The sequence below is a fragment of the Fukomys damarensis genome, unplaced genomic scaffold, assembly GCF_012274545.1.
Source record: "Fukomys damarensis isolate Sample0158 unplaced genomic scaffold, DMR_v1.0_HiC HiC_scaffold_17, whole genome shotgun sequence".
NCBI lineage: Eukaryota > Metazoa > Chordata > Mammalia > Rodentia > Bathyergidae > Fukomys > Fukomys damarensis.
In genome coordinates this window covers 71,576,807-71,601,391 of record NW_022900929.1, presented here as the reverse complement: position 1 = coordinate 71,601,391, position 24,585 = coordinate 71,576,807, and the positions used below count along the sequence as shown (strand labels likewise).

The window sequence follows — 24,585 nt, the reverse complement described above, 5'->3', positions numbered from 1 at the left end:
ACATTCCCTGCAAGAATGTAGTAGAATTCCTTTTCCCCCATATTCTCACCAGAATTTGTCATTAGATCTTTCTGATAGCCATTTTTTCTGGGGTAAGATGGCATCTCAGTGTTGCTCTAATTGCATTTTTCTGATGGCCAGTGATGATGAGCATTTTTCATGTATTTATGGGCCATTTGTACTTCTGAGAAGTGTCTATTTATCTCTGTTGCCCATTTTTTTGAATGGGTTCTTTATTTTTGGGGGGAGTGTCTACATTTGAGTTCTTTATCTATTTTTGATCTTAGTCTTCTGTGCAACAGCTGGCAAAATTACTTTCCCATTCTATAGGTTGTCTCTTCACTCTGTGGGTTGTTTCCTTGGCTGTGCAGAAGCTTTTACATTTGATACTGTCCCATTTGTTAGTTCTCAACACTATTTCTCATCCCACTGGGATTCTGTTCATAAAAGTCCTTCACTATGCTTCTGTCGAGTTGTACCTATTTTTTTTTCCAGAAGATTGTTTGTTTTACATTTAAATCTTTGATCCACTTTGATTTTTACTTTAGTATATGGTGAGATATATGGGTCTAGACTCAATCTTTTCTGCATGAGGATATCCAACTTTCCCAGTACCATTTATTAAAAAAGGCCGTTTCCTCCAGTGTGAGTTTTTGGCTCCTTTGTAAGACCAAATAGCCATATGTGCCTGGAGTTGCTTCTGATTCCTTTGTGTTCCATTGATCCACATGCCTGTTTTTGTGCTAGTACCAGGCTGTTTTAATCATGGTAGCTTTACAGTATAACTTCAAGTCTGAAACTGTGATGCTACCCTGCTTTGCTTTTGCTACCCAGGATTGCTTTTGCTATTCTGAATCTCTTCTGATCTCATATAAATTTTAGGATTGCTTTCTTTAGCTGTGAGAAATGATGTTGCTATTTTAATTAGGATTGCATTAAATCTGTGCATCAGTTTTAGAGGTATAGCCCTTTCTTTTTTTTTTTTTTGAGACAGGGTCTCACTATGTAGTTGAGACTGACCTGGAACTCACTATGTAGCCCAGGCTGGTCTCGAACTCACAGCGATCCTCCAGCCTCAGCCTCCCGAGTGCTGGGATTACAGGCGTGCACCACCACGCCCGGCTCCATAGTCATTTCAATTATGTTGGTTCTGCTTATCCAGGAACAGGGGGTACTGATGTCCTACTTTCTGATGTCCCCTTGCTTTTCCTTTTCAGTCTGATGTAACTTTCACTGTAGAGGTCTTTCATTTCCTTAATTACATTAATGCCTAAGTATTTAATTTGATGCCATGATGAATGGTATTTTTTTTTCTACTTGCTTTATTTTTGTACCAGGAATCGAACTCAGGACTGTGCACTTGTGAGGCAGGCATGATGCCACTTATCTAAATCCCCAGCCCCCTAATTGCTTTTTAAGTGAGTTAATTATTAGTGTATAGGAATACTATTGATTTTTGTGTGTTTATTTTGTATCCTACTATACTGCTTAATTTGGTTATCAATTCTAGGAATCTTTTGGTGGAGATTTTTGGGTCTTGTCCTCTCAAATAATGACATTTTGAGTGTCCTTTTCTCTACACATCCCTTTCTTCTGCTTGATTGCTCTAGCTAATATTTCAAGGACTATATTGAACAGGAGTGGTGACAATGGATATTTTTGTCTTGTTCCTGATTTCAGAGGGAAGCCTTTCAGTTTTCCCCATTTAAAATGATACTGGCAGTAAGTTGGTCCTAAATGGCTTTTATCATGTTAAGATAAAGATATTCTACATCTATTTTCTTCAGTTTTTGTCATAAATGGATATTAGGTTTTGTCAAAGGCCTTTTCTGCATCTATTGAGATGATCATGTGATTTCTGTCTTTGCCTCTATTTATGTGATAAATTACATTTACTGATTTGCATGTGTTGAACCATCCTTGCATCCCTGGACCTACTTGGTCATGGTATATGATCTTTTTGATGATTTGTCCCCTTCTGTTTGCCAATAGCTTGTTAAAGATTTATGCAACTATGTTTATTAGAGAAAGTTGCCTATAATTCTTTTTTTCAGCTGGATCCTTGTCTGGTTTGGAGATCAAGATGTTAGTTTCCAAGAATGATTTTGGAGGTACTCTTTCTCTCTTAATTTCATTAAAAAGTCTGAGGAGTAGTGGTGTTAGATCTTTGCTGAAGTTTTGGTACAATTCAGCTATAAATCCATCAGGTCCTAAGCTCTTCTTAGTTGGTAGTTTTTTTTATTACTGCTTTAATTTCATTGCCTGTTACTAGACTGTTGAGATTAAGTCTTCTTGATTCAGTTTTGGCAATTCATATTATCTAAGAATCTCTCCATTCCTTCTGAGTTCTTCAATTATTTGGCATATATATTTGTGAAGCAGTTGCTAATGATTTTCTGGATTTCCAGCAGTGTCCACTGTGATTTCACTGTTTTCCTTTTTCTTTAATTAGTTGAACACGCTTCTGAGATATGTTGATACTTAACAAGATCCAGGAATCACTGGGTCCAAGATCTCAATTGCATATATGCATATTACCACAGAGTTTGGGCTATAGAAAGGGCATTCGGGGTATGATCTGCTCAATTTCAAAAGCAGCTCAGATCCTTGAAAGAGCCTGAACATGAGAGAGCCAGTGGGGAGGAGGCAGGGCAAGCCTCACTCACTATGACTAAAGTGAAATCAGACTGAAAAGGGCCCGAATAGTTAAGGTAACAGGAAGACCAAAGAAGGCCTCTGGATTCTGTGCAAAGCCCGGAACCACTGCTGATTTGTGTGTGCAAAGCAGCCCTTTATTTCAACAGGCTGTCTGCCTACAGGAGAGAAGTACACATCTACAAATCCTTATCTTCCTCCTTTCTTCACGTATTTCTTTCCCCATAATTTCTGAAAAAGCAAAATTATGGGTTTTAATGGCCACCAGATGCACATGTATGAACTTTAATTTTTAAACCCTACCAAAAAATGGATAGAGCTGGAAAAGCAGAGAAACTGGGAAAAATCAAGAATCTGCTCTCACAAAAAGTATATCATTCTTAATAGTCTAAAAATAAAAGTACTTTTCCTGATAAGTACTGTAGACTTTTCTTTATAATGATGAGTTTTAAATAGTGAGGTATTAATAGAAACGTTTTCTTCACCACTCTTTATTTTCTCAAAAGAAAGAGCTTCCAAAAGAACCAGCCAACCTCTACACTGAGAGTAAGTCACTCTGTGATTACAGCTTTGTTTTCCAATTCCTCTGCTATGATTTCCTTTCTTAATGGTAATTCTGCTTGATGAACTCATCCTGTAGTTTTCCCACATCTATTCTGCAGCTGGAATAACTTAGAAGGAGCAGGCACACAAGGTAAAATCAGTCAATTGTTTGGCTTTGGGGTCTGTGATTTTAAACTAACTACTGATAAGAATGACAAGGATTATAAGAATACAAGAAAGAAAATTTTCTTCTGCTTCAAAATTTGAAAAAGAATTTATGTGCCTGAGACAAAATGTTTTAAAACCAAGAAAAAATATTTAGCAAAAAACCCAAACTTATGAGATTTTTAAAGAAAATTAGTTATTTTGAACTTACCACAAATACCAACTTTCCAACATTTGTCCAGGGGAAATCATATAGTAATTGTTTCTCTTCATAATGATTCTGTGAAAAGAATTACAATACATCTGGAGTTTTAGGACAAATAACATACTCTAAGATGGCTCTAACTTCTCTCCTAGAAAACTAAAGTTCAGTAATTAAAATATGAAAGAGTTTTCAAACTCTCTTTGGAGAAGTACAGGCAGTAATTAAAAGATTACTGATAAAATTCTGTAGCATTTGGTTCCTGTGTAACTGCATTAACTGGCTGTTTGAAGGGAATCTTTTCCCTTCTGGCCTATCCATAAATTCCAATAAAAAGTCCAAAAGATTCAGGCATTCCAAAAAGGCAGTAAGGGCCTGACTTTCATAATTGGATAGTCTGTCTCCATCAAAGATAAGACATCCTTATAGCATCCTATATCTTGTGAAAAGATATTCTTCCTCCCTGTAGGATAATGGCGCCCCATCTGCAAAACAGTGACAGTTACTATGTTCTCCAGGGACAAGTTTTATCACAGGAAATTAAAACACCTAGCCATGCTCCAGATTAAAATGCCATTTTTCTCTCCACACTTATTAGCTGTTCCATGGGATAAAAGAAAATACTGAAAGTCAGTGGCACACAAAGAAATGTTAGGGTATTTTAACGATGTGTTAGTGATATGGTGGTGATGAATCTGGGCTAATCTTTGGCTTGTTTTCTGTTACAGTGAACTTACTACTGTCAAAGATCAGGATGAGTCACTTCATCCAATCTATGCCATTCACATCTGTGCTAGACAAACAGGAAATAACAACTGCTAACAGACCACTGAACCTATGGTAGGACCACACAGGCACACTCTAAATGTAAGACATGGTCAATACTAGATGGAACTTATTTCTCATTTACCAACCTGAAAAATCTGTATTCCTCGCATGGTCAATCCAAGGGTCAGTGAGGCTTCAATCTCCCTTTTATCCTGTAGATATAAAATTTTATGAAAAAGTATAATTTTTTGAAAGAATACTTCAGAAATGAGTATTTTAGCATCAAAGAAAAAGAAAGAGATTCTGGGATTGGAAAGCAATTGACTTCTAGTAACTTTGCTCAAGTCTTCCCACATCCCTAGTTTTCTACAGATTTAAGAAAACAATAAGCATATGCTAAATCAATGATGAAGTATTATATATTTTGTATCCTTAGAGTTCAAAATTTTAGTGTTTTCACTATATTATACATACTTCAACTCTGACAATAATCCTGAGCACTTATGCTATTGAGAACTCTAAGAGGCAAAACTATTTTTCGGCTTTCGTATCATTTGATTTTTTTCACCTTCTCTTAGGCTTACTCTCTCCTCAGATGTCAGAATATTAAATCTAATTACATAGTTGTAGTCGGAGCTGTAACAAACTTTATATATTTAAAATTGGACTAATCTCCCTGTTCCCTGAAATCAAAATTACAGACAAGCGACTAAGTAGTTAAGGTTCTCTCATGATGACAGATAATACATTCAGTTAGTTTGGAAATACATATTTTTAAGAAGTTCAATTATGACTTGCCAGTATGATACACATTCTATCAATTAAACTATGTAAAAATGAAACTACAACAGGCATAAGGAAAAAAATTCTACAATTAAAAATGTATTCTGAAATTTGGCTACATCTTTTATGTGCTCATCTGTAGTAAGTACATTTAAAGTATGAAGTTTAAAGTAAAACAATAAAGTTACTAATAGAGATACTACTATCATGAGATAGCTTAAAACAATAAATGGATGTGTGCACATCACTGTTTAATGTCAGCTTCCTCATGACCACGGGAAGAGATATTTTTAGAAAATGGATCCTCACTTGGCAAAAAGAGAAGACATAGCCTATTTTCAATATTTGGACTATTCCTTTCCAACTCATATATTTTTTATGTCAGAAAGGCACGTATTGTATGAGATTTAACAGGAGAAACCAATCCATCACTGTTTAAGCTGTGGTCAATTTCCCATCCGAGGCTGTACTGATTGCTTTCTGAAATAAGACTGTGCTCATAAAAATGCGGTTGTTCACACATGAGGAATATACTGGTGAGGGAAGGGGCACCACACATTTTTTTCAGAATGCTCCCTGCCCTGTCTACCCTTTTTCCATTTCATAAGTAACCCCAAAATGAAGCAGATTTAATGGCTGCCTCTTGATTTCTCCAAAGAATGAAAACTACCCTTCAGGTGATACTATTTATTCAGTCCCTCATTCCATCACATTTTTATTAAATATCTTGTTTCAAGCAGACAAGATACTCACTTTCTATGCTGTGTAGAAGAATCACACATTAAGCAAAATTTTAAAATTAACTTTCCTCAAAAAAGACAAACTGGGCATTTTTACTTCGCTAAAAGATTACTTAATAGAATCCTTTAAAATAGCAAGTTTCCCCAGCAAGTAAAACAAGAAGCAATTAAAATTTATCCAACACTTGCCAATGTGCCAGGTAGTCCACCTAGTTATTATTTCCAATTCATTACTCACGGACTCCTCCCAACCTTTTGGAGTATACATTTAATAGATGGCCCATGATTACAGTGATCATGAATAGTAACACAGGGCTTGTAAGTAACAACTAACTCCAAAGCCAGGGTCTCGCCAATGTATTATTCATACTTCTAATATATTTTAAAATATAGGCTGATTCTTAAAAATGTCATTTATCAGTATTTTCTCATGTGAAGTGAGATGCCACAAATGAAATCTCTGAAGGAAGAAAAAACCAAAATCAGTCTTTTAGGAATTTACCCACAGAGATTTTGTGGACCTAATTATATATTATATATTATATATTATATCGCACATCTCTTAGGCAGGGAAGAGAGAAAGAGAAAAAAACCAACCCATCTGCTGGCCACTCATTAAGTTTTTGGAAACTAAGAAGATTGTCCAACAATACAACCAAATACCATCCAGTCTCCAATGGTCTAGTTATGGTGATCTGAACATAAAGAAAGGGTGCAGTACAGATAACAAGCACAATAACACTAGCAACAGCATCAAGCCCTACATCATGCTTAAGGTCTGATAGGCACTGTTTTAGGCACTCTGTATCCACTAATTCCTTTAGTCTGTCTAAGGAATAAGTTCCTGTCCCTGTTTCATTATGGGGACACTGAAACATGTAGAGGTTAAGTAACTTGCCTAAGTTCCCATAGGAAGGAGCCAAGCTGGGATTCAATCCCAGGCACTCAGGCCCAACTGACCATGTTCTTAACCACTTTATCACATTTGGTTTGCAGACATTAAGTGGGAATTGAGGAGTTCCTGGCAAGGAAGTGCACTGTGGAAAAGCAAAAGGGGTGGGGAAGAGAAGACAGAGGAAAAACAGTGTGAGGGCTCCCTGCAGGTCATCCTCTGTATCCCATTGTTATTTAGGTGTGTACCCTCTGCCCCAGGGTGGAAAAATGAGCCTAGGGATGCCAGGAAACAGAGGACTAAGGACTTCAGAGTGAGAAGAGTGCAGAGTGGGCGGTTTATGCCCTGGGGCTTTGTCACCATGAGGCCTGGGCTGAATCCCACTCTGCCCTTTGGTTTTACCACCTTAGGTGAATTACTTAACCTCGTAAGCCTCAGTTTCTTGGTCTGTAAACAATGATTATAGTTTCATTCTTACAAGTTATAAAGATTTAAAAAAAAAAAAGGAAATACAAAGTGTGCCCAATAAGCACAGTATCCTATGAACATGAGCTGCTGTGATGATCTTGAGACTGATGGACACACCAGCGGCATAGCTTGACTTTGAGCAATCTTAGACACGACTGAGCAGGTAAGCTGCAAATGTTATTCCCCAGAGCAGAGAAGTACATTTGGGGCTGAGAAAAAATAACTCTTCCATCCATAGTCACTGAAAAACCAGACTCCCAATTTGTAACCATTTGTTTACCTCACTATTAAAATCATTAAAAAAAATAAAAGCTCCATCCTGTTTCCATACCAGAGGAAAACACCATCGCTTAGCAGACTGACCTACCAGTGTCTTTAACTGCTCTGTCATGGCTGTTTCCGTGTCCTGAACTGATTCAAAATGTTTACCTTTCACAGTCATTTTGACTTTGGGGAAGAGCCAGGAGTTGCATGGTGCCATAGCCAGTGGATAAGATGGATGAGGACACAGCATAATGATTTTATGAAGCTGGCTTTCCACTGCATGGCACTCAGCAACTGCACTCACCGTATTTTTTATCATATCTCCTACAGACACTCATGAAAGATAACTTCCAGAACTGCTTCAGAAGTGGCAAGAAAGAAGAACCTAGATATATCATGTACAGGTACAAATTCCCAATGATGAATGTGATCACAATGTATACCTAAATGTACCAATAAACTGAATGGAAAAAAAAGTGGCAAGAAAGTAGAATAAGTGTGTTCCAAGTGAGGGGGAGTATTTTAAGGGGATTAATAGCAATGTGTCTTTTAATCTACTAACTTTTAAAATTCAAATAGTCACTGTGTATTTTGATCACACTTTTTATGATAACAAAACGTTAAAAAGCCTGTTTATTAGCAGGGCTTACTAGTGCATGCCTGTAATCTCAGCACTCTGGAAAGTTAAGGCAGAACTGTCACGTTCAAGCCCAGGCTACTTAGTAATTTAGTGAGATACTGTCTCAATATTGTATAAAACTTTTTTAAAGAGCTTGTACATATAGCTCAGTGTGAAGGGCCTAGGCTCAATACCAAGTACTGGGGAGAAAAAAAAGCCTGTTTAAAAAGGAAATCATAATTTTCAAGATGACTGAAATCCTAATTGAGAAGGTGCTTTCCTCAGAACCACAGACACGGTGCAGTTTTATACCTTATACAATCTGTAGTAATGAACAGGGACGTCATCCAGTCGGACAGCTTCTTTGATATATTTAAGATAGGCCTCGGAAGCAGTCAGTGCAAACTGATCTTTGTGCATGTTTGGAATGTGCTTCAGGATGTAGTCCTTCCCTCTCTTGGAAACAACCTGTTGGGACACAAGGGGGTGTGCAATGTAGCATTTGTTGGAGGGATGTAAGTAGAACTCCCACCCGCAAAATGATTAAAGAGTGAGTTTAATATAGGCCATGCAAACTGGCTAATTTCCACTAGAAAATTCCCACTTTTATTCTGTTTTCAGCATCTGTTATGTTACTGACTGAATCAGCTAATTCTATAAGCTACAAAATCCAGTTGGTGGTAGTGCTGCATATCTAAAAAGAAAAATGACAAGAAATGGGGAAAATAGGTTCTTTGGCCTGTAAAGTCACCAAGAAAAATAGCCCATGAAAACATACATAATTTTGTGCACATCATAATTTATACTTGCAAAATGATTGGAACCCTAAAATATGTCCACAGCCAGCACATCTGCAGGTTCTGGATCCTACTTAATTCTAAAATTATAGCCACACGGAGTGGGATACTCTCAATCCTTATCTGGAGAAGACAGGGGACAGGGAAGAATTCTCTGCAACAGTGCTGCTCAGAGTATGAACCCCGGAAACAGGAGGCACTATGAGTGGGTGAGAAAGCCATGGACACTGAGGAAAGCTAACAACAAAACACAAGAGGATTTCCTTTCTCAGGCAGTGATGGGTAATCAAGTGTTTACATCAGAGGACGCTGCCTGCTGCTGACTGGGCGGGATGAGAAGGCAGGTTGACAACCAGGAGTTCACCTGACTCCAGAGTTTGGGCACTGGGCCCTGCCCCTAGAGACTAGAAACAGAGAGCTAGGATTGTATGGAAGTGAGGTGGGTCAATATGAGCTTGAGGAACCTGTGAATAAAGAGCTACTTCACAGAAACGGGAAGGAAACAGAGTTGGGAGTCATCTGCATGTTGGTGGTTGTTAAACACATAGATTCAGATAAAATCTCCCCATTTAATGAGTGTTTAAGCACCAAGTACAGCCACAAAATTCAGGAAAAGTAGTGAAAGCTCTTCTCTGTATTTGGCGATCATGAGGTCACTGGTGACCTAACAGACAGCACCATGAGTGGACTGGTAGGCAAAGAAGGCTGATGGAAGTGGCCTGAGGAATACACACAGGAGGAAGCTAGAAAGTCTAACACACAAGCTTTCCTGAGAAGGGAGACAAAGGAGGTGGCTCCTCCTCCTCGAGAGTATGTGGGTGCTATCAAGTTTGATGTGTTCTGACTGAGGGAGAGAGTGAGTTGCAGAAGAGGGTGACGCCACAGAGAAGAAAAGACACAGCAAGACTCACAGGGAAGATGAGACAGAATCAGACAGGATGGGGGTGGGGTTGAGACGGCTCACACCAGAACAACCTACATTTTCCTGCTGAAGGAAGGGGGTGGTGGCTCCTGTCCTATGAGGAAAGGACATGGAGTTAGAGTGAGAAGTTGACTTCCATTTGTTTTCTCAGCCCAGGAAAGCTGTGAATGATCTCATTCTTGAAGAAAATATAGCCCCACAAAAGGTAGATAAGAAGGTCATAGCCAAATACATGCCAAAAGGAGGCTGGCAAACTCAAGTTCCACCACACTGAAGATGAAGAGCAGTCCTCTTCTCATCAGCCAGCTACAGACCAAGTACCTCAAGACATCGTGTGTGTTAGGTTTGTATCTGGGCATCAGATACAATTTTACCAGTCCTAGAACGTGTGGGTTCCCATCTCTTGAAGGAGCAGAGGAGCAGCACTATGAACTAGAAACATGTTTGAGAAAAGTCTTGTGAAAGTTTGAAAACAGTGCCTACCCAAGATGGGAAGTAAGCCTCTGGCTCAAAGTATTTTCCATAGTGCTTATTCCTTTTGAAGTTCCCAAGATCAGCCTGCAGGGCAAAGGCTGCCAGCAGGAAGTAGGCCTCCTCTCGGAGCACACACTGAGAATGAAGGACTTGTTTTCTCAGGTGCCAGTAATAATAGTATCTTGCTGCTCTGTCACTGGGAAAATAAAAGAAAGCAGAAGTCACATTCTGGGTGAACAACACACTGGCATGTAAACAGAACCCAAGTGCTGCTTTCCATCTGGTGACAGGACCCTGCTTCTGCTCCCTCCCACCTCACTAAAACAGTGGACACAGCTAGGGCCTGCGCCACTCAGGTCACCAGAGCCAGAATGCCAAGTCAGGCTACCAGGGCTGCAAAAATAACCTTTCTCAAGGCTTGCTGCATTTGATTTACTGAGAGAAGGGGAAAGGGTCTGAAAAATTCTATTCCAATATGGTAAATGTGTCAATGAACATATAGAACATTAGAAGTCTATACATTTGTCTGTTTTGAAATTTCTGCCACAACAATGCTACACACAACATAAATGAGAATAATACTAGAGGTAGTCTTGACTTTCATGTTTTGTTGTAAATTTTTTGTTTTGTTTCTTAGTTGAGCATATTACAAATACTCTAAGGCCCTTTAAACAATGTTTGCTTATATGCCCTCCTGGAAAAAAAACCTTTTTATCTAGAGTCCTTTCTGTGTTTATGTTTCTCTGAGAATTAATGAACTAAAAACTATCCTTAAATCTGTTGTTTCATATTAAGTGAATGTTATTTTATGGGTGTTTTCATAAGCACCTCTCATAACTGTGATTGTTTGCTCAAAAATAAATACTTGTTGCAAAATCCATTGAGGTCAGAAATACAGTGTTCATTAAGCATGTTGAAAAAGAAGTATAAACTGGGGAAATCCTGGATAACACTTGAAAAAAAAAGTTCACAGGTAAACAGGATGTGTTTGTGATGAAAATAAAAATGCAACAAAAAATATATGCACATATTTTTATTTTAATGAGTTCATTTGCCTCCCATTACTGAAAGTTGATGGTTTTCTCATTACTGAAAGTTGATGAGATTCATAGCTTATTGTTGATGAGATTCATAGTTTATCAGTAGATGACAATAAAAACATGGGCTTATTTTAACCAAGTATGAAGAATTTTAAAAATAAAGCATTCATATAATTCCTCTGGGACAGAGTACTTTTCAGAGCATGTCTTTTCATAGTGCTGACCACACATCATTTGTACTGGTGCATCCTTTGGGGAAAAGGCAGAAGTAAAGGGATGAATTAAATATTCATTAGCCCCAGGGAGTTAATTAGTAGTTAACTAATAAATTTTCTTTCTTTCCAGGGCACTCCTCACTTAACAGGTAAATTAGACGAAAGATTTATTTTATATAAACAGACTAATGAAGTTTCCTAAACTTTAAATAAAATTCTTTATGGGATAATGTTTTTGGCCTTTAATTTTCATCTGACAGTAATATAAAACACTCTCAAGAGCTAATTTGTCATGTAACTCTAATAGCCAATGTATCTTTTTCTTGTTCATATGGACTTTACCAAAATTGTAAAGCAAAGGGAAGAACAGAGTTCACGTTTCTTGTTATTTTTCTCTCAGGTGAGAAAAGCACCTTTGAAAGTTTTCCAGCACTGAATCCTCTTATATGAGGATAAATGAGCTTTTAAAATGGTGAATTCTGAATCTGTATCGTGACTACAGTTCATGTACCCATTTCTAAAAAAAAAAAAAAAAGAAGTTACCTGCCCTTGCCAAACTGCATATAAGAGTCCCACAGGAGCTCCAAAGGGCTTAATCTTAGCTTTCAATCTATCAGTAAGAATAGAAGCAAGATCCCAAATATGAAAGGAAAACCAGGCTAATATGAAGACCTGGGCATTTTTACAAGAGGTGCTGTCCCTGTTCCACTTCCTACACCATCCACCCCAACCTTGGAAAAGAACACAATCCTTCAGTCTCTCCCCTCTCCACAAAATTGCTAATTCTTTCTTCATGACTCATTTGTTAATGAAAAGGTGGAGTCAAGAAAATAACTGCTAGTGATGCTGTTAATATTTTCATTCATAATTCACCATTACCATTTATTTATTCAACAGACGTTTATTCAGTACCTACTACACCTATGTTTTAGGGATCAAGGGTTTGCAAGTGTGCAGAAAGACTAAAAAGAAAAACAAATTGCTGCTGTCACGGAGTTTATACTCCCAGAGGCGGAATGTCAGAACATTGGCATGCGAGAAGAAGTGCTATGGGGAAAAAGAGCTTACAATTTCTCCTTGTCCTGTACCTGATCAATCTGCCGTTTTCTACATAGTATTGTACTCGGAAGTGTATAATCATGGGAGGCCCAAACTGGTCAATACCCTAAAACAAAGACACACACAAAACAAGCTGTTCAAAACAAGTTACTTAAAAAATGAGTTTCAAAAGCCACTGTATTAACCACTATTTGTCAGATGCATTTTCAAGAGTGAAGAGCTCTGGCCACTTGTAATGAGTGAGAGCTTGGTTTGGGTACCCTGTGGGTACCAGGTTCCTACAAAACCAGGAAGTTGCAAAGCAAAACAGGGCACCATCCCACTGTCTGAGTCCCATTCACAGTAATGCCAATGACAACATACGGGAAGATAAAAATAAATGCCATGGAAATTTCTAGCTGAGATCCAGCTCCCCCCATCAGCCCTGTCCCCTGTGGTGACCATTTGCTCTTTATTACAAATGTCCTCTTGTTCCCTTGCCATTCCACATACCAAATTCTAAAATGCTGTTTGTTTACTTAGACAGTCATGCCTCTTACTCTGTAGCTGGCTTTGAAGTTGCCTTCCCTTTTATCCCTTGAATTCTTAAGTATAAACTGGAGGATCTGGGATTATGTACTGTGACTTTATTCTGACTGGGGGGAGGGCACTGATCCTGGAAACTCTATGCAAATTTCTTGTGAATGTTTGCCCACATAAACAGAGTTTATGTTTACTAAATAAGGGCACCAGTACAATAAAGTAACAAAGAATCAAATACACATATAATAAAAGTAACATAAAAATTACCAACAAATCCCAGCACAAGTTTTGATAATACAGCCACAAGAGAAATGATTTTTCATTTTTTCCTCAAAATGTTATCACAAGATTACTGCTATTAACATAGACATCCAAAATATATCATTATATTTAATTAATTTTACGTTTTATAATTATAATTCCAATTTTACAAAATGAAGTACTGCTTATGACTTTTTAATAATATATAAGTTAAAACTTTTTTAAAAAATTCAAAATAATTTTGCTCATAAACATTATCTCACCCAAGTGACTTCGTATTGTCGTACCTTGCTGGCCTCCTTCTTCCATTCTTTTGGACAATACTTATAAAGCTTTTGTTGCAATTCCATATACACATGTTCATTATCTGTATATTAAAAAAAGGAGACAAGACATTAAAGAAAAGATACATTTTTAAGACAATATTCAAAGATACAACTTGAAAAATACCTCAAGATTTGGGAATGCAGTTTAAATTTATACTACCAAGAAAACTCAAGATACTAAAAGATAAAAGGTTCTGTGGGCCAAACATTAATGAGATTATGAATTATTTTGCTTTTGCAATACAGAACTCATACTACTGATATATAATGTTGACACATTAGTTTCCAATTCCTACTTTTCTTCACTTTCTAGGATCATTATAACTTAGAGTCTAACTTCCAGCACTGTAAGAATTACTTAGCCTTAGAAAAACATGCATTTGTTTAGCTCACGACTACTCTTATAAGTTTAAAATAATGGCAGAAACACCATCTTAACTGCTGTGTATGAAATTAGGAAACATTGTTGAAAGCCCCTTTCTGCCTCCCACTTTGAAAAGAATAATCTTTAAGAATATTCATTCTGTATCCCCATCGCAAAACACAAGACAAAATGATACCTGTACTGCCTTTGGGATTAATACTGGGGGAAGAAAAGAACCTTATGAAAAGCAAGCATGAACGTCAAAGTGTTCCTTCAAAGGACTGATAGTCATAAGATGAACAGGAAATAAGGTTATGTAAAAATTATGTAAATTTGGGAACAAGCTAGATAAAAAACAGAAAAAAATTTCATTTTTCCTAAAGAGATCTTTTTTTAAAAAAGATGTATTTTTACAAGAAAATCCTTCAGCATTCTGACAGTTTTAAACCTTAGTTTTTAAAATGCCAAAATTTTCAGCACTCAGGAGGCTGAGGCAGGAGGATTGCCAAGAGTTCGAGACCAGCCTGGGCTACATAGTAATTTCAAGGCCATTCTAACTACACAGTGTGTTCCCTGTCTCAAAAATAAATAAATAAAAATAAAGGAAAAACAATTTATTTAAAAAATGATAAAATACAAATTCCTTTCCTTAACCATCACTAAAGGGCCATCGTCTTGAAATGTTCTGTACAAAATATTCACATTTGAAGGGCAATGCATCTTTTGACTATTCCAACAATAAACAAGCCTGACTGACACCTACCTGAACACTGGAGTTTGTCTGGGAAAAAGTCAGAACAAGAGTAAAGCTACTCTTTGGTTATAAGTGGAATATTTTTGTCATCTAATTTGAAGGAAAAGGTGACAAAAGGTCCCAGTGACCAAAAAAGGGGGGTGTGCTACCAGAATGCAGTTATCAAATTAGCTGACACTATCGCTTGTCTCCCATGTTCACTGATGAGACATGAAATGGACAAGCCTAGACAATGTTCCTGTCAAATCTGATCTGTGTCTGTGTTGAGTTCCCATAGGAAGCAGCAACATAACAAACAGAAGAGACACTGCTCGTCAGGGTAGCACATACACATTTTTTAACTAACATCGTATTTCTGACAGTGTGATCAGAGCTTTACAGCTAAAGATTTGGGGGATTCCAGACAGTTGAACGCATAGAGGCTGCTAGAGAACAGTGTGCCCAGAGAGGGCTCGGAAGCTCCACTCGCCTTCGCCCAAACCTCGCCTGCCCCATGCTTCTCCTTCCATCCATGTCCTTTGTAATGACATTTGCAACACACTGGTGACTTGAAGAAAGAAGTTATGAATAAAGGAAAAAGGAAGAGCTAATGAGTCCATGAAATTGATTAGAATTATAAGCGTTAGTATGAACTCATGCATAGGAGGAAAAAGATGTGCAGAAATATGTGATATCATCACCCAAACAATTAACATCATCACCAAAAAAGACAAATAGGTATCATGTGTCTCTTGATATTATACACTGAGAATGGCAAAACACCACTAATCTGGTATTTCTGCCAGAAATATGTAGAACTGGAATTAATCAAGAAGAAACAAAAAAGGAACCCAAATTGAAGGACGACCTTCCCAAAGTAACTTGACTATACTCTTCAAAAATGCCATGGTCATAAAAGTCAAAGATTAAGGAACTACACCAGAATAAAAAAGACCTGATTCATACAATTGACCGTAATTTGTGGTCCTACATTTTGTTTGTCTATAGTAACAGCTGGCAAAGTTAAAAGCCATTTAGTAGCATACCAGTGTTGATGTCCTGATTATGATTTTTACACTTTGGTTACACAAGAGAATACAGTGTTCTTATTTTTAGGAAATACACACTGAAGTATGTAAACAGGCAGGCAGAATAGAAGGGATAGACGGCAAAATGTTAGGCTTTGAAGAATCGGAGAGAAAGGCGTATGGGAAATCTTTGTAGTATTTTTAAAACAAATAAATTATTTTTCAAAAAGTTCAAAAATTGGGATAGCATTCAGATTCACGGTATTTAAAGGACATTAGAAAGAATATTAAAATACTTTTATCTATTATTTATTTGTTTTAAAATGTCAATGTTTGAAATATTTTAGAGATTATACCTTTTGCAGTTACTCAATTTACAATGACAATTTAAGGTTATCAATTTAAAAATATATGAGAATTTTTAGTGCAGTAAAACCACTATGTATACTAAAGAGTGGCTATCTGCCATTATACATTATGTCCACACCCACAGAACATAAACACCAGCTGTGAGCCCAGATGTACACTACAGACACCGGATGATGATAATGTGTCAATATCGATTATAACACACATGTATTTCTGTGTAGGACGCTGATGAGAAAGTGGTGTGTGTGAGTGCAGGGAGTGCATGGGAACTTTCTCTCTTTTTTTTTTTTTTTTTTTGGTACCTGGAATTGAACGCAAGGCTTTGCGTTTACCAGGCAGGCACTGCACTGCTGAGCTACATCCCTGGTCCCACTTTTTGAGGGGTCATGGGAACTTTACTTTCTGTGGGCCTAAAATTACTCTAAAAACTACAGCTCATAGGCCTGGGTATTTAGCTCAGTGGTTCCGGTGCCTGCCTCGCAAATGCAACAGTCTGAGTTTGATCCCCAGTACAAAAAAACAAAACAAAACAAACAAACAAACAAAAAACTACAGCTCATAAATAAAAAGTTCTTAAGCACACATCAATCCTGCAATGCTGGCAGAACAGTAATTTTTACTTGGCTTGTGAAAAAAACTGACAATAAGAGAAATTGAGTACTGCATCCAAAGCCACACTGCCTATTAGTGGGATAACCAGGTCATCTGATTCCTATTCCAATGTTCTTTTACCACTACCATCTCTTTTAAGGAGGACATTTTGAGACCTGAGGAAGCTATAAACTGGTTTTCTTGGACTGACCTGTTGAACAACAAAGATCAACAATCTGGTTGTGGTTGCTGTAAGCAGGATTAACTTTGAGTATAGACTAATAAAAGTTACTTAGAATCTATAGGGCTTCTGACTGCTCCTGGACTTGCCCTTGGAAGATGACTGATGTAAGCACTAATAGCATTTGTACTTTTATTGCTTTGAATACCATGGGAAGAAACTGAAGGGCAAATGGCTTATTCGCTAGGCCCTGATGTGTTCTGCAGCCTCTTCTAGAAAAAGCAACTGAAATAGCTCCCTTTTTAGACAGGGAAGCCTTGATTTATCGGGTTTCCACAACACTTTCCAACCTGCCAGATGTATGGTAGTGACCAGATTCTCCAGATATTGTCAACTTTTCAACATAAACCAATTCCAGCAAGAGAAAATAATCCCCACCCAAGTACAAAATATACTTACTTACATTTCACAAAAATCCTGACAAATGAGCAAATATATGAAAGTTTTTTTGGCATACAGAAGACTAAATTACAGAAATTTCAAAAATATGATTTGAAAGAAAAAAGCTCATAAAAAAGCAGCCATAGATAAGTTCTGAAAATTTAACTCTAAAGTTTTATGGGAGAGGAAAGCTTTTATGAATTCTTTCCATGGAAATGTCTTCACGTACAGAATCAAGAAGAAAATGACCCTATATTTTTAAGCCATTGAATCTGATTTACAGAGACAGAAAAGAGAAAAACAGAAAACAAGATTCAATTAATAGATCAGTGTTATACTGTGTTGTTAATAGCAAAAGATTTGAATAAAGAAAAGTTACTTTTTATCTTCAAATTATAACATAAAAATTACAAAATAAATTATAAAAACATCTAGGATATTTTTTCCTAGCTTCAGCTGTTCCCTGAATACAAAGAAACAAAATCATTTGGTTCATTAAAATATAAAAGAACAAACACATTAAAATCTACATTCCTAAAGAGAAATGAATTAAGTTCAAACTAATAAATACATGATCTAAAACCCTAAATTTTTAAAGAAATACATAGTATTTGCATTAAACATTATATACTAGACTAAAAATTAAGAGCACTTTATGTGTATTTTGACAATCACAGTTTTATAATATGCTGATTTAAGCTTATAAAACATCACTTCTTCAGAGACAGGTGGATAAATTCAATAAACATGGTACTAAGACTTACTTTGTATAACACTGAGTCCAAAGAGATGGCAATCTTTTAGCCTGAGCAGGTCACAAACCTGGACCAGCAACTGTTGACACAGAATTTTAACCTGTGGAGGAGAAAAAGGCACAATTTGAGATAACAAATTAAGTCTACATAGTGAGCCACAATCAGGCAATTTAAGGCACTGTAAATAGATGCTTTGAGAGAACAAGACGGCATTAGCAAAACCACTGCTGGCTTATGGAAATCACTTTAATCTGTGGCTGTGTTTCAATAATGATTATCATAATATCAATTTTTACAACATGGTAATAAAGTCCCAATATGATGTTGCACAACACTCATAAGTCTTATGACACACAAACAAGGCTCTCTGATGTGGATATGAAAAATGGGTACTTCAGAAGGTACCTGAAACTGCCCACTGTGATTACCAAAAGTATTCATTTGACAAGCACCTTTTCTTTTTAAACAATTTTTGTTTAAATTGACAAATAAAAAGTGTATATATGGCGGTTCTGCCACCTGCCTTGCAAGCAAGCACAAGGACACGAGTTCAATCCCCGGTACCACACACACACACAAAAAAAAGTGCATGTATTTACAATGTATAGCATGCTGTTTATATTATGTGACACATGTGCGAGCGCGTGCGCGCACACACACACACACACACACACATTATACAATGGTCAAACAATATATGTAATACCTCATACATATCAAATTTTTGTGGTAAAAACACTAAAAATCAAATTTTAGCAATTTAAAAGCACACACTATGAACTGTAGTCACTATACTGTACAATAGAGCTCTTGAACTTAGTCTTCCTATATATAACTGAAATTTTGTATCCTTTGACCAACATTTCCCCAACCCCTGTCCATTCCCAGGATCTGGTAACTGCAACTGCAACTCTGTTTCTATGAGTTACTTTTTAGAGGTTACACACATAAATGAGATTGGAGCATTAAATATTTGTCTGTGTCTGATTCATTTCACTTCATATAATATCCTTCAGGTTCATCCACACTGTTGCAAATGACAAGATTTCCATCTTTTCTTGGCTGAATAGAACTCTACTTTGTGTGTGTTACATCTTATCCATTCAACCACTGATGGTCACTTTAGGTTGATCCTATATCTTAACTATTATAAATATACGAACATGAGAGGGCAGATATCTCAGCATCATGATTTCATTTTATTTGGACATGTACCCAAGAAGAGGGATAGCTGGATCATATGATAATTCTATATTTACATTTTTTGAGGGAGCTCATACTGTATTTCAAAATGGCTACAATAATTTATATTCCCACCAAACCATTAAGTGTCCACTTTTCTCCTCATTTTCAGCAATACTTACTAATCCTTTCCTTTTTGATAACAGCCATTCTAACTGGTATGAGAATATATATCACTGTGGTTTTAATATGTATTTCCTTCTTGTTTGGTAATGCTATATATTTTTTCATATACTTACTGGCCATTTGTATGTCTTCTTTTGAGAAATGTCTATTCAGGGCAATTGTTTTTTCAAGAAAAATTTTCTTCTCAGGGGTCTAAGTAAAATATTCACATACTGCAGAATGAGTAACTGCCTAGTTTTTACTTAATCAATCACTGTTATCTAATATCTTTTTTTCCTTTTGAGTCCTAGTATAATTCACTCATAAAACCATGTTAACTTGGAACTCAAGATTATTCTGCATAATAAAGACAATTTGATGCTTTCCTAAGTGTTAATGAAGAGCTAATGAATTCAAGTGATTCTTGAATTCAGAATCACTGAAGTTTACTAGAGTTAGAACTGATTTTAAGAGACCACTCAGATCAATTTCATTTATTGAAATATAAAATATAACCCAGCTTAAAAATCATTTAGTTAGTATTGGCAAAGGCAACAACTCACACCATATCTGTGTATTAAAATATTTATATATATGTATATAAAATATGTGCAATATGATTTATAATTTCACCTACATGTTATTTCTCCTCTCATATATTAGCTTTCTAGTCTTTGCTTTAATGATGATGCCAATTATAGTTCAAATTATTATAAATTTTAAATTGGTTAACTTTGAATTAATTATGTTTATACCTTAACATAGAACCTCAATTAAAAAAAATATAAAACCATGCAATTCAGGACTAATAGTAATTCAAGGCATAGTGAGAAAGACAGGTTGACCATTCTTTTCCATATTCATTACCAACTGGCAACCAACCTGAAGTACCTCACCCACTGGAAAGACAGACATACACAGTTGCTTAAGCAGCACTAGGGACTCAAAGAAGCAAAGACAGTGTCTTATTTTATATCCCGGAGATATAGTATGCACTTAGTAAATGTCTGGTAACTGATTCTATGTGGGTTCCTCCATACCTTCTTTCTATTCCATGACTATAAACATCTCCCTAACTTGCTGAGGAAACATTCTATAAATTTCCATTTAGCAACTTAGGAAAAATATGGCCATGGAATCCCACCAACACCACTGGGAGAGCACACTTGTTCATGAGATGTACTACCTTGATTCAACTCACTTGAGATCTCTTGATTTGTTATAAAAAAAATTCTATGTTATTCCCAACATTCACTAAAAAGACTTTGGATTTTGAACTCCATGTTACTATAATTCTAGCTTATTAATAAATAAACAGAATGATAGAAAACAGGTAAAGGTGTCACATGTCATAGACAAGTCTTAAGTTGAACTAAATACTACAAATTTGAGACTTAAAATGTCATATTATTCTAGAGTACTTTTAATCCTGAGTTTTGACTGTATTCCTTAGTTTGACCCACTTGGACACAAAGCAAACAGGAGAAAATGTAACATCAGCTAAAACTCCAAGCCACAAACTAATTGTGTATAAAACAAACTTGTAACTTTGTGTGACTCTTGACCAAATAATGTTGTACATTTCTTCCATGCAGCCTATATAATTATTAAAAACTATAATTGTATAAAACAAACTTGTAACTTTGTGTGACTCTTGACCAAATAATGTTGTACATTTCTTCCATGCAGCCTATATAATTATTATTGTTCCGCTAGTTTAAATCAAGTATTTGGAGCCTACTGATAAAGCTCTTTAACAACCACCAAGTAAGTACAGTGTTCTTCTTTAAAAACTATAATTAAATAAGGATGTGGCTTTAAAGTCTTTCCTGCTGAGAGAACAAGCTTGAACTTTCTGTATTTGCATAGCATGAGTCTTTAAAGCTACATTTTAACTGATTGTGAAATTTCTCCACTTCTTTAATCTTCAGAAGCAATGGGAAATTTAAACAATGCTACACAGTATGAAGTATTAACAGTAAGAGTTAAAGCTTTATCTAAAAATGCACTCTGTGGAACTTTAAAACATTAAGTCCTAAAAGTGTCGATGCTTATTATTGAGCAAGAATGTTTGAAACATTTTCTAGAAAAAAAATGAATTGTTCTCTCTAGTCTTAGTGAAGATGTATAATTGGTAATAATTTCTTTCACTCAAAATTTTATGGTTCTTTTACTTACCATGACTTTATCTCCAAATTTTACAAATGTCCATATTTAATATTTGCCTGTCAAATAATGTCATTTAAAATAGCCCCTCTGGGTAACCTCATAGAGATTTCAAAATGACCACAACACTAAATCCATTACACAGGCAGAAAGGCAACATTTTATCAATTATACTTATCAGGGAACAAATTTCCTCTGTTTAAAAAAAATGTATAAATGATGAAAACAGATTGTGGGTGAAACAGTTTTTGCTATAATTTGTTACACTAAACTCTGCAAATACCAGTTGCCATTTGTGAATAAAAAGATAATACTTTGTAGAAAGAGTGACTGGTAGCCTTGACTTATTTTTCTAGCTGTGGAAAGCCTCCACCCGACTGTCCCTCCTTAGGTCCAAGTGCTTGCTGGAGAGGAGCTTAGGCATGGCATAAAGAGTCTACATACCCAAGAATGAGAAGTGGTATAGACCTATGTGGGGTCCAGACTCTTGGCTTCAGTGACAGAGCATGCAAATGGAAGGAGCAAACAGCTCAAAGAAACACAATGAAGAAAAACGCTATTCTATGAGGGCCTCACTGAGCAATCCCATGCATCAGGCACGACCCTGTGCTCTACAGCTAACACCTTAAATCCTTGCATTGTTCCTGTGAGAAGCATAATATTAGCCTCACTTCAAAGATAAGGAAACCAAGCCAAACCCTAAAAAACATATCCCAAACTGCAAAGTAAGTTGTGGCACGGGAATTGCAACCCAGGTCCTGGTGACTCTAAAACCCACCTTATTCATATATAGGGCTTCATGCATGGTTCATGATCATAGTTCTGACTACCTTAGAGAAGTTATTACATTAATTTCACAAAAGGGGAGACTTGAAGTATAAAATTTCTGCTTATGAGTTAAAATAACGGTCAAGTAACCCACATCCAAAATACTTGGGAACAGAAGTATTTCAGATTTCAAAGATTTTTAGATTTTGAAAAATTTGCATACACTTTACCGTTGAGCGTGCCTAATCCAAATCTACAGACTTTCAGATTCTGGACTTTTGGATAGGGATGCTCAATCTGTAATAACATCTACTATCTGTGTGCCAGAAATTATGCTCGGTGCTAACTCTGAATTCTCAATATCATCTTGTACCTGAGGCATTATTCTTACTCTACAGGTAAGGATGCTGAGGTAGGTTTAATGAACTTTATAAAAGCCATTCAGTCATGAGATTTGATTCATTCTGTATTTTTAAAGTATGTCAAAATCTTTTCATGAAGGCAGAAAGAAAAGCAATACAAATTGAGTACCTAATCAACACCAGGTTCTGGGAAAGTTGTTTTATAAGTGAAAAACACAGCAAGCTTAAGCAACTTGTCCAAAGTTCACAAATCTAGTATACAGTTAAAATATGAACAATCTTAGAATATTTCTTAACAATGGTGTTGTTATATTTTTCCTAATAACAACCACTTACTTTGTGCTTTTTATGCATCACATACTGTTTGAAGGGCTTAGCCACTGACAGCGTCAAAAGCCCAATCCAGTAAATAGAATTCTAAATAATGAAAGAATCTAGATGGTGCTGCGATATAGGTCTGTGACCGACTGGCTTAAGGTTTTACAGTATCCACAGGCCCTGTTTAGTAATCTTATTAAATGCAGATTCCTATGTCCTATCCTAGACTTCCTATGTCATCATTTTCAAGGAGAAAAGCTCAGTAGTTTGAATATCTAGCAAGCTCTCCCCAAGTAACTGTATGTATATTCAAGTTTCAAAACCAGATATATGGGAATAAGTGAAGTGGTTACTTTCTAGTCTGTTCTTTAATAGATTCTAGTATAACTCTTTGGCAATTATAGTCACCTCTTATTCTTCACTAAGTCATATAAGTCTCCACTAAACTGTAGTTAATCAGGTTTTTGTTCTATAGCTTGTTTGTACGTGTGTACAGACACATACATGTATTTCACTGGGTAAAAAGAAATAGAAGGGAGAAAGTTTATTAAATGCTTATGCTATTATGTCCTCATTTATGTACATTTTTAAAATTTAAAGAATATCTTTAATGTTAACTGTATAAAATAACAGCATATTCATGTATACATAATTATATTTTCAAAGTATTTTGCGCCAGTGCCTATATTGAAATGTTACCAATTTTTATTAATGAGATTTTTAAAAATGCTGTAAAAATAATAGCTTATCACTTCACACATCCAAAAACAAGAACCTTAAGTAGGAATGTAACTCATTACTAGACATTCTGCCCAACAATTGATAAAATCCACTCAACAAGCAGAGTAGATAATCAGGAAATCAGATAATCCCCACGGGCAGACACAAGTTTACATGAGATAATCAAGAAACCGTACTGATTGTTAGAATAAAACTAATATGGTTATAAGCAGAACATTTTTTCTATCTAAACTGTTAAATGATGCTATTTAAATGTCATATAAGCTCATAAAACATTTAGGAAAAAATGCTTTTATCTGGCAACTGAATTAAAAATATAGTAGTGTATAGAAGGGAGGAAAAACTATTTAAAGACATTCCTCTGAGGCAAATTTTCCCTTTGCATTCCATTAGAATACAATTAAGTGGAAAAGAAGAATATACAGTTAATAGTAGGGAGAGACACTGAAAATTGCTAGGTATGATACTTATAATAAAAAATTACTTAGCACTACCTACTAAGGGTTACTACTGGTAACCCTGTATTTCACATGTCCAATTGGGAATAGAAACAGAAATGTGTGCATATATATATTTTTTTCAGTTTTACTCATAATGGTCTAAAACTTAAAATACTCAAGTCTATAAGCAATAGATGGATAATTAAATTAGGTGTGTTAATACCATAGAATATTAAACACTAATGAAAAGAAAATTTACTGTCATG

At 36.0% G+C, this 24,585-nt stretch overlaps 1 protein-coding gene across 5 annotated transcripts in view; it reads right to left on the bottom strand.

The window, feature by feature from the left end:
* Frmd6 (FERM domain containing 6) overlaps positions 1 to 24,585 on the bottom strand; it is a 188,264-nt gene that overhangs the window by 15,783 nt on the left and 147,896 nt on the right. For 4 of the 5 annotated variants that reach the window (XM_010632568.3, XM_010632564.3, XM_010632566.3 and 1 more), the window contains 7 exons: positions 18,187 to 18,277; positions 13,653 to 13,756; positions 12,636 to 12,712; positions 10,302 to 10,488; positions 8,412 to 8,567; positions 4,480 to 4,545; positions 3,575 to 3,643 (listed from right to left, as the gene is read on the bottom strand). In XM_010632568.3, coding sequence (XP_010630870.1) covers positions 3,575 to 3,643; positions 4,480 to 4,545; positions 8,412 to 8,567; positions 10,302 to 10,488; positions 12,636 to 12,712; positions 13,653 to 13,756; positions 18,187 to 18,277 — 750 coding nt within the window. The remainder of the gene's footprint in view (positions 1 to 3,574; positions 3,644 to 4,479; positions 4,546 to 8,411; positions 8,568 to 10,301; positions 10,489 to 12,635; positions 12,713 to 13,652; positions 13,757 to 18,186; positions 18,278 to 24,585) is intronic. The other variant, XM_010632567.3, reaches the window with a different exon arrangement.